Source organism: Cygnus olor, chromosome 1 (genome assembly GCF_009769625.2).
Source record: "Cygnus olor isolate bCygOlo1 chromosome 1, bCygOlo1.pri.v2, whole genome shotgun sequence".
Taxonomy (NCBI): Eukaryota; Metazoa; Chordata; class Aves; order Anseriformes; family Anatidae; genus Cygnus; species Cygnus olor.
This window is the reverse complement of record NC_049169.1, coordinates 94672468-94690485: the sequence shown is the minus strand read 5'-3', so window position 1 is coordinate 94690485 and position 18018 is coordinate 94672468. Positions and strand designations below refer to the sequence as shown.

General features: G+C 37.6%; 1 protein-coding gene across 3 annotated transcripts in view; it reads left to right on the top strand.

Moving 5' to 3' along the window:
* The window catches only part of NME7 (NME/NM23 family member 7), a 95928-nt gene that overhangs the window by 41278 nt on the left and 36632 nt on the right, over positions 1 to 18018 (top strand). For all 3 annotated transcript variants that reach the window (XM_040570154.1, XM_040570137.1, XM_040570147.1), the window contains exons 8-10: positions 10823 to 10887; positions 11755 to 11823; positions 14027 to 14128. In XM_040570154.1, the coding sequence (XP_040426088.1) occupies positions 10823 to 10887; positions 11755 to 11823; positions 14027 to 14128 (236 nt within the window). The remainder of the gene's footprint in view (positions 1 to 10822; positions 10888 to 11754; positions 11824 to 14026; positions 14129 to 18018) is intronic.

The window sequence follows — 18018 nt, the reverse complement described above, 5'->3', positions numbered from 1 at the left end:
CTGGATTCATGATTTGAATTCTACTTTCCTGTCCTTTTCCCATTTTTTTTTCTTTTTTCTGCTGAGTAAATTGCATAACAAGTTCTTGGAAGGAAATGGCAGATATCTTCCAGTTCCAGAAAATGGTTTGCTTAAGCCATAGATAAACAAAGAAGCTTTTCGGTGAGCTTCCCTTGCTGTCAAAAGGCTGGATCAAACCTCCAGTTTATGTGTGTTAATTCAAGGACAGAGCCCCATCTTAGTAGCTGACTCTGGTTACCGTAGAGGGTTTACAGGATCCTGCCCAGTGCCGAAGCAGTGGAAAAACACAGTGGGTTTTATCTCCAGCCTGGCCGGCCTGCTCCTGACTGGCACACAGCAATGCCAGTCGCTAAGCAGGCCGTCATGTGGTGCCAGGCCCTGCACCTGCAGCCATCACCGGTGGGTGACAGGTAATGCAAGTGAGAGTACCCAGAGTACCTGGCAGGCTTCAGAGAAACCCTGGGGCCCGAGGAGGGGTGTTGGGGGAGTCAGGTGATGCTTACAGAGCTGGTGGTGCAGGGGCGTGGAGGGGTGGTACCGCCAGCCCTCAGAGAACACGCATCACGCGCACCCCTCAGAGAGGGAAAGCAATAGCTATTTTGTCAGTCTGGTGTCCACATAACTTCTGTGGAGGGTCAGCAGTTGGGAAATTGAAAAATTATCTGGGAAGGCCATTGAAACCTGTGCCCTGGACTAGCCAGCTTTAGCTTGTTCTCTAGCAGCTCCTCCCAGTGGACTTGAAGCACTTCCCTGGCTGGCTGGGAAGCTGGCAGCAGCCAACTGGTTGTATTTGAACTCTGAAGAGGGCTTGCAAGAGCACTCCAGTTCCTCTTTGCTGGGATGTAAAAGAGTGAAAAAGCAACGTGATGCAGCTCCATGCAGACTCAGTCTGACCGGGGCTGTGTCTGAGGGATGCGGCCTGGTTTGACCCCTCTGGAATCTGCCACACTTTTCAGTGTCTTTTAGCTTCCTCCTTGTCTTGTCTTGGGACCAATTTTCAGCCAAGGAAGATGGTAACTAGCAAGCACAGCTCTTCAGCTCTTTAGTACTTTAAATGTAACATTAGTTACAGTACTACACTATCTGTTTTGTCAGCAGAAATAGTGCTTTGTAGGTCACTGAGTGGGATTAACTTTAATTTATTATGTGTAACAGTTTAGTCATGTTTGCTGTAGGAATTAGAATTTGATATTTCATGACTTTCTTGGCTTAAAATTTCTTTAATGTGGCTTTTACTTGATTCCCTTGTGAAACAAGCAGAAAAAAAAATGATGAAAATAATGATGATCAGGCTATAAAGGCTGAGATCAGAAGTATGTTATATTTCACTTTTTCATGTACGTTGGTTACAGCACAGAGCTTGCGAGTTGAAGTCCTGTCCTCCATTTCTGCACTCCCAAGCTGAGACAGGGGTTCTAAAGACAGAGTCTTGCCAATAACAGATTTGGGGCTAGAACTGCGCCATGAACTTGAAAAGCGAAACTTCTAGTTGGGAATTCATTAGACCTGATGCAAACTGAAAGGCCTGCCAAAAGACAAAAGAGCTTCTGTGGTCTCATAGAATCACAGAATGATGGACTCAAGGCGCTTCTAGGTGTGTGGCTGCCTACCCAGCTATGTTTGTTCTCCTAGGTTGTGTTAAGCTTGAGATTTTGTTTTAACATTACTGGTAAATTGTACCCTTGTACCTTTTTTGTACTTAAAAGAAAAAGTTAATGGTGCTGTCTTCTACGTTATTCTTCAATTAAGATTTAAGTCTCATAGAAAACAAAAGGAGCGGGACTGTTTTTTTTTGTAGTTGTTTGTTTGTTTATTTTTCCAAATGGAGAAGATATTCAATGGAAGTGTGATTTTAGACCTGCTCTGAGTGGATGATAAATGTTAGAGAGCTATCACCAGCTCTTCTATCCTAATACTTTCTGGACTGCATTAGCAAGTCACAGAGCTTTATATTGATCAGCAGAATGCTGCATGACAGGTGACAATAAGAATCATATTTCCTTATTTATGTAAAGACTTAGTCAGAAAAAATGTAATAGTAGTAGTAGTAGTAGTAGTAGAGAGTAGTTCTTTGCTCTAAAGACAAATCTAACTTTGTCAAAAAGAATACCAAGGACAGCAATTCAGTCTGAAGCAGGTGCAGAAACACGGTTTACTCATGTAGGACCTCAAATGAAGTTACTTTACAAGAGATAGTGGAGAGAGGAAGACTAAAATCCAGCGTTGTAGTAGATTATATGTCTGACTGAAAACAAGCAGATAGCTGTTCCTGACATGCAACAGACCTGTTGCTCTTCGAAAGGGGGAAGACGTCAGTGTGAACCTGTCCAATTCACCTCTGTAGTGTGCTAAATATAATTACGTGCATGGGGTTAGGAAAGGAAATAAGCTGGAAAAGAAAAAGAGGATGTAACAGAAGAGGTGCAAATCTGTCATCATTCTCAGGTCAAGATGTTTATCTCGTGTTTTAGCAAGCTAATTAGTGTACATTAGATACAACTTTTTAAAATCATAAACAAGCTCTGGAAATTATTTATTCTCACCCTGGGTTTTTAAATAGACCTAAGTTTGAGTAACTCATTATTTTTATTTCCAGGAAACTTCAGAAGTAGAACAAGCTTTTCAGAAAGCTGTTTTCTCACACTTGAGAAAAAAGTAGCGATACAATTTTTTCATAAGTAATCCAAAAGTATATTTTCTGTCTATAAGTATGTATCATCAAAAGGTAGAAGGCAGACATTGTGGACTTCACCTCACTGTAGGCAGAAACTTGTACTTTTTCTATGTGTCTTGTCTACAAGGTTGAGTGCAGAGAGGCATCAGTGATAAGAGGGATGAACACAAATCTTTGCAGGACCTTCAAAGAAGTACAATGGATCATTTGAGGTGTGACCTCTGGATATTCTCACATGCAGTATGGCAATTTCAGTGCTACAGTTGACTGAAACTACTTAGTAAAGCACTGCACTTTCAGATGCAGGCCTTTTTGCAGATGGGTTTGCACAGACAGAAAACGCATTTGTGTAAAATTAAATGCACTCTGTTTCTTAGTTTTTCCTTGAATATATTATAGATAGGGTGTTGCAGTTTTCTGAAGTGTTTGGTGGTCTGGTGACAATTATTTTTTCTTTTTAAAGAAGTGAGAAAAAAAATCATTAAAAACAACTTAGTTTTCACCATCTGAATTAAGAAAAAAAAAATAGCCTCCGTGAGAACAATAGTCCATCCACTTACGTCTGTTTTTTACATTCTTTGCTGTAGTTGTAATGATGGATATTCTATTCTTGAGATGTTTGTTTTTTGAAACCAAGCCTACGTTGTTTCTTGATTATTTCCTGCATGACATTTTAGCAACTTGGTATTGACTTCCGAGCTTAGACTGACTGAATTTCAGTGGCTAGTGGGGAAGTGGCATTTATTTTTCCAACTATGAAAAATATTTTTTACCTTTGAATCAGTTAAGGTAGAGGAGAAAGTGGACTGAATCTGGAATTCCTTTCTGACATTTTGATGCAGGAGTGAAGAGAAGGAGCTGAAAAAAAATAATTCACATTCACTGAAAAAAAATAATCAAATGGCATAGCCAGTCTTCGAGGAAGATCATAAATATCTCATACTACTGGAAAGAGTATTCCGGTAGTGTTCAGTAGACTTACATTAGTGTTGAATATCATCTTAGTACACGGGTCTTAATATTTTGAAAAAAAAGACATGAAGAAGGAGTGTTTATTACTGCATTTGGGGATTTCCTTTCTTAATGAGTTAGAGAAAAGGTAATACTGTACTTACACTTAATCATTTCTAAGAGTGGTCCAGGAAATTTCAGGTTAATGAAACTACTTTCATACCAAGAAAATTGATGAATCAAGACTGTATACATTCATTTAATCCACTTACATAATGATGATGCAATGGACATTTACCAGCATGTCTGCTGTGAAGGAAAAACAAGCTTTACTGATCTTTGAGTTCTCTAAGTACGCTTTACATAAAGGAAGGTAAATCAGAGCCAGATAGTCTAATTCACTTGACCATCAATGCCTTCATCAGAGGCCCTTGGTGTTAGGAAACCAAGATTTTCCTTCAGTGAATTAATTTGCATGTTTAGATCTGTGCAGCATAAGCATCTGCTTAGCTTTAATTTTTTTTTCCTGAACACTGGGCTGGAGACATGAGCATGTCAAATTAAAAGAGTTTTATAAGCCTTGGCATCCATCCTTGGGCCAGTTCTTGTCAATATTTTAATTAGTGACTGGAATGGGGAAGGACAGAGCATGCCCAAGCACCTACTGCAGTTTTGGAGGATATGATCAGAATTCAAAACTGCAGAAATAAAGCAATGTGAAAAAGAGGAAACTGAATAGAAACAACTGCACAGCGTGTCATGGAAAAGGAAAGACAAATACACAAATATGAAATAGTGGAGGGCAGGGTATCTGACAAGTCTGTAGAGAAGTGTTCAGAATAGTGAAGTATCGTAAGTACAATCAGCATAATTAACGTTGGACACTGTTTAGTTTAGGTTTATTTACAGTAACTTGTTCTGCTCAGTGCTGCAGAGATCCCAACTTGTGTACAACATCCAGTTTCTGGGCGCTCTGTTTCACGAATAATAAATTCAACTGACAGCAAAAAGAATAGGAGATTTAGACAAATTGATCTTTGATGAAAAGTTGAAAGGTTTAATTTAGTGAACCTAAGATGGAGAAGACAGAGAAACACAGCTTTCCATATATAAGATAGAAAATATGTGCATGTTTATTCCTTCCGATGAAAGAAGATTTAATCTAATCATTCTGGAAAACTCAGAAGTATATTGCTGGCTTGATAAATGGGGATGTAATGGAATCATTGTTACCCGAAGTTTTTGAGAACATTTTAGAAAAATTAAAAAAATACAGCCATACATAGTCTAACTTCACTGCACCTTGGAGCAAAAGATAAACTACCTAATATCTTGAAGTCCTTTCTTACCGCCTTTTTCAAATCTGTGCATGAGGAGAAATGCAAGGTATTGAGTCTTAAAAAGAGTCAAGACACAGAATGCAGCAGTATGTGAGTCTTTTGCCAAGGCAAAAATAAATGGTAGAGCATACAGTGTATTTACTATTGATCTAGGGCAGTGAGTTGGCAAACTTTCCACAGGAAGGGAAATACAAAATTAGTAAAGGCTGGAGCAGATTCTAGGGGATCTCTTGAGGATTTTAACCTCCAGAGTTGAGTTAATTGACAGAGCAATAGTAGATTAAAAATATTGTTTATAATTATGAGCAAATGCACAGTGCAAGGAATAATTTTAACCACTTCCTCTTTGTAATTGGAACCATTCATGAACAGTCCCATGCACAATGTTCAGTTAGGGATTAAAAAAAAAATCTGTAAGCATATGAGTGGTTTGGATGATAATACTAAATGCTATCATATAAAACAGTGGTATAATCTCAATTAAAATATTGTTTCATTTTGTTTATGCTCAGTAAATAAGCAAAAGTAAATTAAAATCATGATACAAATGTTCTCCTAGCCAGAGTGATTGAGTATACTCTTTTCAAGTGAAAAAAATCACAGTGGATGTGAGAATGGAGTACAAAGCAATGAACAGCCCTAAAAAAAAAAAGTAAAAAGAAAAACAAGATGAATGTTTCCTTTTAAGTCTTCTAACGCAAGAATAATGAAAGACAGAAACCTAAGCCTTTCTGTTTGTTTTGTTGTTTGTCTGTTTTTGTAAACATCAATCTGAGTTCATCATACCTGTTGCAGAGGTATTGATCTTTCCTTCTTAATCTTTCCTTTTTCTGCAGATTCTTTTCTCTAACATCATCCACTGCACAGCCAACTTGCTGGGCGTTTTCTGTAGCCTGACAGTGATTTTGACTTGACTTTTTGTATAGGCCTTTGCATTTGAATTTCAAGTGTGATTCTTCTCATCTGTTCCCATGCAATAATAACTCCCAGAATTATTTATTTATTTATTTATTTATTTTTTCCTACAGGTTTTCATCATTTTGTGTCTCAATGCCCTGCCTGGAACTCACAAGTGTGGTCTTCCCTTGTTTGTACTGCTTCAGAAAGTTGCATCAGGGATTAAATCTTTGGGTCTTTCACTCCCTTTGAATCTTTTTGTTGGCTCCTTTTCTCAGTCACATCACAAGCTTGGCCATTTGGGCTTCAGGGCCCCTAAGATTTACTCTCTCTTTGTCTAATTTTTCTTGTGCCATCTTCTGTTCTCCAGTCAAGCAGTGGCAATATCTTTTATCTTCATCCTTTCATTATTTTCAAATGAATAGTTTGTGAAGATTTTCACCAGATGTGCCCTTGTGTGTTGATAGAGTTCTTCATAAATATCTGTAAAGCTTCCCTTTAAACTACTTTTACATCTTCTTTAATGCAATGCCTAGAAAGAAATCAGGAGTGATGGAATATCTTGGATTCAACCACGATGAACAGTATTCTCCCATAATTTGCTTGTATATTCCTCTTTATCTTTTGTCAGTTTCCCCCTTGTTGTTTATCTGTGTAGCTTTTGAGCTTCCTATTTCTCCTCCATTTGCCCAGCATGAGGCTAGGAGACCAATAGCTGCAGATTATCACTACAGTTTTGGGGTGTCTAGAAAATGTGTGTTTATGTTGTTTAATGAGAATGCCCAGAGTTGCATTGTTCTAAAGTGGAAAAGCAAAAGAGAAGGGATAGATAAACTTTGCTCTTCAGAGGATAGGTTGGCCAACTGATAGGAAGAAATGCACTTTTTGAGAAAGATGGCTGTCAGCTTCCTCCTTTTGCACTGTTGACTGATCAAGTGAGAACTTCAACTGAAGTACATTAAGGAGGGCCAGCTCTGAGTCCCACTTTTTCTTCTTTGGAATTAAAAAAAGACTTTGTTCAGAGCCAAGGTTGAGACTCTGGGACGGGGCCTTAAAGCTTGGCAACAAAGAATCAGATAACCTTTTTCATTTCATTATAATGCGAAGGAAAAGTGCATTTCAAAATGTCAAAAATCAGACATGAAATATCTACTTACACTTAGTACTATTTAAAGTATCCAGTACTGGTTACTTCTGAAAATATGTTATTGGATTAGGTAGATCATTGATACAATAGGTCATGGCAGTTTATATATTCCTGTGAAAAATCAGTTGTTGTTCCTGAGAAATTATTTGTATTATTGGAAAGGTATTAAATAAATGACGCACAGAGATTGAAATGAAGAAGCTAGTTCTTGACTTGCCTTGAAGGCAGTCTGTCTTACTTAATAAGCCTTTAACAGTGGAATGGTTAAATTGGGAAACAGGCCAAGAACCAAGGGAAGAGAATGTAATGTCCCTAGTCATAGGGCTGGTGGTTGGTAGTGCCCTGGGACTGGCAGATCTTGGGAACACAGCTGTTACATCCCAATAATTAAAATGCTGTTAGGTCAAAAGTGACTTTTGTGAACTGTTTTATTTTTATTTTATTCCAATCCACAATTCTGCAAAAAGTTGTAACATTTTTTGGTCTGATGTCTCCCCTGCTATTTTCTGCTCCTTAATGAAGTACAATTTTCAAATATTGTGTTGCGAAGAAACAAATTGTTGAAGATCAATGTAACTGATGAGATCTTGGTGCCTTACCATTTTATCTGATTAAACTGTGTTGGGAGATTATCTGTCCAGTATGAGGTGCATAAATAACATAATGCTGTCTGGGAGACATAAAGTGCTCTCTCTTTCTGTCATTTGTTAGGATTAGAATTAAATTCCCCAGTTGTATTTAGTAATGCTTGTGATTCTTTTGTGTTTTGTGATTGACAATTCATCATAATTAGTGCCTAATCTACAGCTTTGATTTGGGTTCTTACTCTAATCGCATTTTAAACATGCACTGGCCCTGCTTGAAGGGTCCTTAAAAAGTTGAAAAAGTTGTTTTTTCACTGCAGATCTGGATTTTAAAGTTGAAAACAAATTGTGGAAAGCTGCTGAAATGATGCTTTATCTAATTAGCTCTTCTTTCCCTCAGCCTTATCTGCCCACAAAGGAGAGTACATGTCCCAGTTCAGTCATGTATTTGGCTGAAAGCCTGAAACAGATCCCAGGCTGAACCTTGAGCTTGTGCTCTTCAGCTCTCTGGGGATTGCCTCCATGTTTTTTGTTCCTATTTCAGCCCAGGTAGAATTGGAAAGGAAAGCATCCCTACGAGAAGTGGTGCTTGCGTTGCCTAAGCTGGGACAGTGGAGGCCAAGTCACTAGATTTGTAGATCTGCACTGCCATTGACAGCTCACCCATCCTTCTGTGCCTCGATTCCCACATTTGGGAAGTGGAATTAACATCACGTTTTGCAAACATAAATGAGATCTCATTTATGAGATCTTCCTCAAATCACTTTCATTTGAGCCTCTTCCTCAAATAATGAGCCTCTTCCTCAAATTACTTTGATTTTTATTTTTTTGTTGTTGTTTTAGCAAGACACCTGTCTGCATGCAATGGGTACAATAATTCTTGTGGTTAAGTCTCTTTAGTGCTGCAGTCCTGGGCAATCAAGGTGCTCTGTTGCTCTGATGAGTGATGGTAAAGTAGGAATACAATCTAGAGGACGGTCTTGATAGGTTTCCTCTCTACAGAGAAGAAAATACTTAACTTCAGTGGAGAAGCAGCCCAGAAAGCGAAATATTTCAGTCCCCTTTTGTTTCTCTAAAACATGGATTTTGCTTATAGTTCATAAAACTGTTGACGGTAAAAGTTCTGTAAAAAACAGAATTCCTTGTTACCCCAGAACCTGATAGCTGATGAGTATTTTAATCACAGTTCTTGCCAGCTGTGAAGGCCTATGCAAGTGGGCCATTCTTTACTGATACAGCCTAAAATGGAGATCTGCAGCTGTCAGGCAGAGCATCTTTCTCATGCCATGGTAACTTTGTCCCTGCAAGTGGTGATTGCCTTTTGCCTGCCACTGTCATTTCCTCCATCTCTGTTGGTTTCTTGTAAAGCAGTAGCTGTTAACTGGAGCAGTGGGTCTGAAGAAAGAGAATGAGGAAATCTTTATGTTCTGTCACAGATTACTTTTTTTTATATGTTTATTTCCTGGGTGATGCCCAGCCTCACCATTCATCCCTGAAGTCAAGAATTTTAGGCTTGCTGCCTCCCTGAAACTGATGTGTGGAAGTGCTGAGTTGCTCAGCCTTTTCTGCAGTGCAGACAAAGAGAAACCAGAGGTCTGGTTTCTCTCTGACATGGTCTTGCATTTCCTCTGAAAACTTGTTCGAGTCCCTTCATTTCACTGGTGCAGTTTTTTTTAATTGATTTTTTTCCCTTGAAAAATAGGAGAAACATATTTACCCAATTTTACAGGAGAGTTACGAGGAAACTTTTGTCAGTGTGAGTGAGCTGTGATGTAACAGAATACTGAGACAATGGGAACCATGCCTGGCTATGTTCTATGTTTTGTAAGCCTAAAATGCTATATGGATTAAGTACATATGGAAATCTCAGGCTTACCTGTTAGCAGTTTGATGATTTTTTTTGGAACAAGTATGCATTGTTTTATATGGGAAAGGTTTTGGTTTTCTTTTTTTTTTTTTATTTCTTTTTTACTTAAACCTTAATGTGAAAGTATTGTGGCAAATACTGCAGGTACAGCTTTTTTCATTTTCATTTGTAAATAAAATTTTTAGAAGATCTCCAGCTATCCATTCTATTTACTCAGAGCTTCCACTGACCTTTCAATGTGTAGGAAGCTCACCAATCCTATGCTACAGATATTAGCAGACTGTGTACAGTTCAGGTCTTCAGCATGCCAGAACCTAGATACTGTTCTAACCTTTGTATTATACTAATTTACTAAATTTATGCAGTGCTACAAAAAAAAAAAAGTTCAATTTAAAGTCTAGTTAACAAAAGGATTTAATGACTAAGAGTCAAATCTTGTTGTTGTCGTTCATTACAGAATATTCTTCTATCGTTAACTCTGCTCTGAATAAATGTCCAGAAATTTATAGTTGCTCACAATTTTTACTAGAGGACAAACATTTATGCTCTAAAAAAACACTGATGCTATAAGATTCTTTCACGTGGAGTACTGTGCTTGGCTGACATGATCTAAAATACACATTTAGTGGAAAATCAGTGGTTCTTGTTCTCCTAAGTTTAGTGTTTTGCTTTTTACAATGTCATTCAGCCTTTGAGGATGCATTCTGGGTAGTATAAAATAAACAGTATGATCACCGGTAACATATTTGTGAGTTACAACCTTAGAAACAGTAGGTTATTTTTCATTAATGTGCTTTTCCCATAGAAGACATGAATTTTTGTGATGTTTTATTGACAATATTTATCATTGTCCTGCATTGTTTTTAGTTCAAAATTGGACCCTCTGGTGAACGCTGTACAAAGACAGCAAAATAGGTAGCCTGTGCCCTGAACTGATTGCTTTTTAAGCTGCAATATTGACATTGGAACATTAAATATATAAATCTTGACCTAGAAGCTCCTGGGTATTTTGCAGTTGATCTTAGAAAAGCAAAGACTTCACTAACTACCTTTTTTGGTAGGACATAATGAATCACGTCATTTCAACACCTGAATGGGATTTAGTTGTTTGAAGTCATCACTGCATCACTTTAGACAGGAAATGCGGATATTATTATAAATTTATAATTGTAAATTTAGATAGAGTATTTAGGTAGCGAGCTCCGCTTTCTGCTTCCCTTCCCAGCATTATACAAGCACTGTTTTTTGTTTGAAAATAATTAGTATGGTGGCATAAATACCTTCCAACTGTAAATTCTTTTTTTTTTTTTTTTGAGTACTGTTGTTTGTGTTTTTCTTCAGGGCTTGCTGGAAAGATTATAAAAGCCATCATTAACGAAGGATTTCAGATCTCAGCTTTACAGATGGTAGGTTTTCTTTCGTATATGTTTCTCTGATAAATAGAGGCTGGAGAAGTGCTGTGTGCACTTCACAGCAATGCACAGGTGTCTTCCTGCAACACAAAACCCTTGTGCGGACTGTGTAGCACTGTTTTGGGATTGGCACTGTCCTTGTGATATTTGTGTTTTATTGTTTGATTGATCAGCTGATCTGTTTCTCCTTGCTGGTTGACCTTGAGCCAAGACACTTTACCTCTCTGTGTCTCGGTTTCCTATGGTTAGAAGGGAAATAATGATGTTGGTCTTTTCTGGAGCAACTGGGGATATCTTTACAAAATGCACTAGTTAAGATTAGGGAAATAATTGTTAATATAATTCCTCATTTTTTAAAATATATAGTTAGCATGAATTTATGGGAGGGTTTTCAAAGATACTTAAAGGATTGACACCCTCATCACTATCAGAATTTAAAGGATGTTGGCACAGAGATTGTTCCTGCGAGTATCCCTTTAAGTTCTGCTCTTTGTATTTTGTGGTAGTCCTTAGAACTGAAATCCCCTCATGACTCAAATCCCCACTGCAAATGAAGGACAGCCCCTTCCCTTTACTATGCAACAAACAGGTCCTCTTGTACATCTTAGTGGCATTAGTCAGCACTGCAAATTAAATACAATTTCAACTTATGTTTAGGGTAGAAAATGATACTGTATGCTCTTTTGTATGTAGCAACATTGGCTAAATGTTGATGCTAATAAACATCATATTGCAGCTGTAAAGCCATTCCTTTTATCTAGTGAAACTTAAAAGAGTATTCTAAATTCTGGCTTGTTAAGAAGGGGTGTCTGTCTATTTTTTTTCATTTAAAGCAAATGGCTAACATTTTTTTTTTCTTAGTTCAACATGGAGCGTGCAAATGTGGAGGAATTTTATGAGATTTACAAAGGTGTTGTTGCTGAATATATGGTAAGCATAAGTTTGAGAAGAATCTATTTAAAAATAAAGTATGATTAAACAAGGAAGTGGTCACATCTGTCCATTTTCGTGACTGTGATAGGATTTTCTTTAGAAACTTGTTTTTGTCCAATTCTAGCTTGTTCTGAAATAACCTAACCCATCTCGGAAAGTATGCTACATGTGTTGTAGGAAAGGAGACTCCTGTGTGAAAATTGTTGAGCCAAGGAATTTGAAAAATACAACAGAGTAAAAAAAAAAAATCAGATAAATTATTTTATTGTGGTAGAGCTATGAGAATGTGTCACATATATATCTTTGGCCAGTTTGATATTGCAATAGTGGCTTGGACCAGAATAAGTATTTATTATTTTGTTTACAGTGGGGATGCTGTATTTGAATGCTTTCCTAATGACATTTTGAGCCATTCTTAAATTTATTGATCTGACTTCTGTGATCTTCAGAAAATTTAAGAAGCTAAAGATATAGTGTAATCCTAGTGGACATCTAAGTATAGATATATACATAAGACCCTGTATATATTTATGAGACCCTGTATATATATATATATATATATATATAAGACCCTGTATATTATTATGATTTGTTGTACTGCAACATAAAACTTCCGATGGCAGATAGAACAACAGGAATGCAGGAAGTCAACATTGTTTTTCTGTATCACCTTCTGTCAGAGAATTGTCATTAATTTTGCAGATCATAACAAGTTTAGTTTCACTCTCATGCTATGTACTATGCAAGTTATCTTTAATTTATAAATAGTTAAATTATTAAAAGTTTTCTCTGCGGTTACAAATATCGCTCCAAACAATTACTAATATTACTGTGACAATGTGACTTTTTTTTTTCCCTTTATGACTGTTGAGTCCAACTTACTTCAGCAGAGTTTGTAGATTCCTCTTTGGATAGTTTATGAACTCTAAGTTAACTATCAGATTAGGAAATGCTTATAAAGTTTCCTCTGCTAACACCCTTTGAACCAAGAACCCAAGGAAGTTTGGACAGGGAGACTTGGAGGTAAGTAGCAGAACTCAAACGTGGTGGTATTGGACCAGTATTTCAAGACCCAAAGAATCCTCTGGTGCTGCAAAAGTCTGTGCTTTGAACCAAACTGGAAATTCTTGACCATTTTCTGCAATTTTGCACAAACTCCAACCCCCAAATAAATTGCAAATTTATACAATTTGATTGGAGACTTACTCAGAAGGGAAAGTGACATTTAAACAGGGTAAGTCAATAAAGATGCTATGTTTCAGATGAGATTTGAAGAAAAGTAAGAATCTGGGGCTCTGTCCTGCAAGCCATATGTGCTTGACGCACTCAGTTGAAATTAATGGGGTATCTTCGTGCACTCAGGATATCTGTGAAACAGGAAAACGTGGGAAAGCTAATCATGATGGTAAAGGGATCCAGAGAAGGCGCATGTGGGAACAGCAATAGATACTGTCAGTGCAGGCCAAATAGGAAGATGTGCAATAGGGTATTGAAGAAAGAACATGACCTCTTATGTCTGTGACTCAGAACCGTCTGTTTTGATCTGAATTTTATTTATAACTTTCAAATAACTCAGTGCAGAAACAGAGGATACATACCATCCTGAAACCCTTTTCAGAAAATGTACTCCTATTTCTTCTGGTTACTCCTTGTAGGTGAGATAAAGGCTTGACATGTTGTACGTAAAGCGGTTCTCTGGGAAAAGAGAATGCTGAGCAGTTGCTAAAATGAAAAAAAAAAATCAGCTTTCTTAGTTTCTCCTCTAATCAATAGGTCCTACATAGGATTACATAGGTAACAGATATTTAGATAACAGAATTCAGAGAAATCATACAGAGTAATGACTTTATGGCAACTTACTGCTTCTTAACAGGAACAAATATATTGCTCTTTGCCTGTTGTTTTTATAAAAGTGTCCATTGGTGATGAGGCCATGTTTTTAAGTCAAATATTTATTCTTTTTTTGTAAAACGTGAAACTAGCCTGCTCTCTATTCACATCACAGAAAATATCACAGGAATATTTCTACCTACATTTCCTAGGATCAAGCTGATGATAGAGGCACTTAGCTAAAATTCTTTCCCATTGATTTCAGAGTAGTGAGATTAAGCATGTGCATTCAGTGTGATATTCATTACAAAAATACCAATTCTTTGGAACAATTTTGCTCAGATTTGTTTCCTTCTTTTTTCTTTTCCAGGAAATGGTTACAGAGTTGTGTTCAGGCCCTTGCATAGCAATGGAGATTATACAGCCTGAACCTCCAAAAACGTTCAGAGACTTCTGTGGTCCTTCTGATCCTGTAAGTACTTGCTTGAATGATAAGCAATACTAAAAAAAAAAAATGATGCACTGCCTATGTGAATTAAAATATCACAGCATGGTATGGCTGCCATGTACTTGCTGCATTTCCTCGAAGCACATGAGCATTACCTTATGGAAGTGAAATGCTAGATTCTGGATCAGTTTGCAAATCCTCTAACAAATCCTCTATCTTACCTAAACCAGATGATAAAATACCATGATGATATTTACGTGAAAAGAAAACCATTTAGGCAAAAATCTTGGTGAAAGATTCATAAATATTCTAACACAAGGCTTCAGAGCCCTAGAACAAATAGTTATTGCTTTTGCATGCCAGTGTAAACCAAATGTTAGCCACTGCAGTCTGTGGCATTGTCCTAGGACAGAAGTGTAAAAGGATAATCAGTTTCAGTGGTTTTGGAAGGAACCAAACAAAAAATGATGTAAAACTTATTGTAGCTGCTTGCTATGCTAATGCTTCTAGCTTTTATTTTTCATTTGGTGAGGTAAGTAATTGGATATGCATGATACTGTAAGCAATCTGGAGATGAACGTAAATGCTGTCTCAAAGGGTTTGCCATTTTTTGTTAAATAATGAAGGCCACACAGAAACCATGAAGCGAAATATAAAGATGGAGACAATGAAGTCACATCGGATGATATGATTTGATGTTTTAGTTGCAGACAGGGTGGGTTTACCAGTTTCCATGGAAAAGAAAAAAAAACAACACACAAGTTTAGATTAGAAAGGCAGAGCAAGTTGTTTGGGATGTATTTCTCTTCAGACCTGCAGTTTTCATTACAGAAAGAATGAGTTAAAGGCATTGTCCAAGCCTGTTTTTCCTCTTCTGTTTGGTTGCATTAAGTGTTTTGAATGTTCCTCTGTTGGGTTAGCATCTTGCAAATAGAGCATGTAACATATTTTATCTCACTTAGTTTTAACTGCAGAATGATGTATCAGTAGTAATGTGCCTGGTATGGCCATTTCAGATTTTTTTCAAATTCCATGTTTTAAGGTTTCTGGTCTTTAAAACTTTCAAAGATGCAGTTGCTTTATTTGCACCTATTATATCTTTTTCATGTTTCTTCTAGTTTAATGCCTGATATGTTAAAATTCGAATATATACACAAACATGACAGCTGCTTTAAGTTACTAAAGACAAGTGCACCTATACAAGGGGAAATTATTTTCACTTGCTATATCCCATGAAAAGTTCTATCATAGCCATACAACGTGTGTGGCAGAAGGAATTGTTAACGAGTTGAGGAACTGAGGGGTGTATAGACTGATGGCTTCTGTGGGTAGCATAGGAAAACAGCAAAGGAGGGAACTAAATTCCTGTTTCCCAGATTTTTTGCTAGTGACCTACCTATGCTGTTTGCCTTTCTCTCTTAACGTTTAAATGTGTGACCTGTGAAGTAAGAATGAGTACCCTCCTGCTTCCAGTGGAAGCAGATGTCTGTAAGTTTTGGACACTGACATCATAGCAGTTGCGCTAATGTATGTTTGGAAGACAGGCAGCTGTTATACATTTCTCTCTACTGTTTTCTATAAGAATTCCAAGCTAATTGATTCCTCAGGCACTTAAAGTGCATATATAGTGACTGCACCTGTTTTCAAGAGTGGTCTTTGCCTGAAATTTATGTGTCTCTTCGGATAGTGTATGTAGCTTGTCCTTGAGGAAGAGGTGGCTGAGATAGCTCTGTGGACTTTTGTCATTCTCAACTTGTATTGTCAGAGAAGCTCCTGACTGAATTCCGTAGTCAAAATACCTGTCTCAAACAGAGGTAGCAGGAACCATAACAGCAGTTACATTATATGGCAAGGTTATATACAGACTGTTAAGATACCACAAACTTGATGTTCTAGTGGTTAAGTAAATATACGTATCATGCAAATAGCGTGTTAGCTTTGAGAGATCTGGATCTGTCTATAACTTTTTTGATTTATATATGCTGGATCCTGATGCGTGTACAGGCTGTTTATAAATGCAGGGGAAGACCAGTTTGTACCTGTAGTACAGAATGTATCTGATCGGGTCACTTTGGCTCCTGTTGGATAGTGCCCTGTTTGGCAAGTAGTGCCATTGAAATCACTGTGATTGCTCTCAAAGCAAGGTCCTATTTGAAGTGAGTAAAGGTGTTGGAATTTGACTTATATAATGAATCTCTTCTCAGTCACATGTGCTGTTAATTATATCTCAGATACATTGCAAATGTAATAAGCACTTTGTGGCAAGTCAGGTATTGTAACTGGGTTGGAGTAGTCAGCCCTCTCAGTCTGTCCTTGGTTTTGCCGGGAAATAGTTGGGAAACACCTCAATAAAAGGCATCCAAAGAAAGGTGATACAAATTTTCCCAAATCAAAGCAAGATGTCAATAGAAATAGGTCTGGCTATGTCCAAGACCCTGGTATTTAAGGCTGAAAAAAGAATCAGAGATGTTCCATTTTGAGCATTATATTTTATTTTAGCAATCTATACCAAGCGTAAAATGCTAAAAATGAAAGGGGGCTTTGTGCTATTTTCTTTAACTGGGTAATATTTTGTTAGTACCACAGGTCAGTCAAGCTCTCTGCCAAAAATATCGTGCATTATAAAACAGCTTATAAATACTTTATTAAAACGTCTCATGGGGTAGTGGGGAGGACTGCTAACCAAAAAAACCTGTTTTGAGCTTTTTTGTAGTAGTGTATGAACAGTCTATGAAATCTGGAAAGTGGGATAAAGATATTTGTCTATAAGGAGCTGTGCTAGACGTGCTCACTCTCAAAATTACTGTCCCTGACTTGATGGAAGGGATCAGTGCCCCAGGTTCCACTCTCATGGTGTGTGTGTCCCTGCTGTGTAGCGGATGGGCTAGGAGTAATGCTTTTCTGCAGATCTTGCTGCTTCTTGCATTCGCATACACTGGCGTGTTTCTGATGAGTGGCTGGCTGGATCATTGCACGTTTGGTGAACTGTCAGTGTCTTTGTACTTGGCTTAACCTTCTGGAGTGCAGCCAGATTTTTTCTGGTTTTGGTGGTCTCATCTGAGGCCTTTCTGTACTCTCACATCAGCTGTGGTGCTTGCTGTCTTCTCTTCTGGTTGCAGGCCTCTAGCTTAGCTGTTCCTCACAGTCGGATCCCAGACTGCTTGTGTAGCTTGAGCTTGAATTCTCTTTGCACCTGGTTTTCTCTGTCCTGGAAGGCCTCTGTACCTGATGCGTAGGGCTTAGAAATGGAAGGCTCTCTCCACATCTACTGTAATAAACAAGTATTCATAACTTGTATGTTGTTGCAGCAACCCTATAAAGGCCAGTAGGCTGTTCTGATCCCTATCTTGAAAATACTGTTTCTTTATGATGTTAATATGTACTGTTTAAAAAAAAAAAAGGTCTCTGAATTCCATGCCAGACTCTAGCTTTTCAAGGAGGGAAAGCCCCCAAAGCTAGGAGGTATGACGTATCAATGTCCTATGAGCAGCTGAGCACTTTTATTTAGATAGTTGAATTTCAAGTGGAAATGGGATTTCTGAAATGGCTTTGAGTTCCACAGATTTTCCGTAGTGTCTGAATTAATCAAGCCCTTTTTCAAAATATACTATCAAATCTTGTTATGCAGATTATTAAACTATGTTTTTTTTTTATGTTGGTTGCTTTTATCTCACTCTGTTTCTGCTGGTGTTGTTCTCAAGTTAAAAGAAAAAAATACACCTATGGCAAAGAGGTAAATACTCTAGAAAGCTAGGAAGAGGAGTTAAAAAGTTAATTAAATCAGATTAATAGAGCACACAAGCCTTTTGAACTTTCACTGCATGCTATCACTGAGAAATAAAAGAGTTGCTAACTGCAACCAAAGTTAAACAGAAAAGAAGTTTCTTGAGAAATGATAGTGCTTGGAGGAGTAC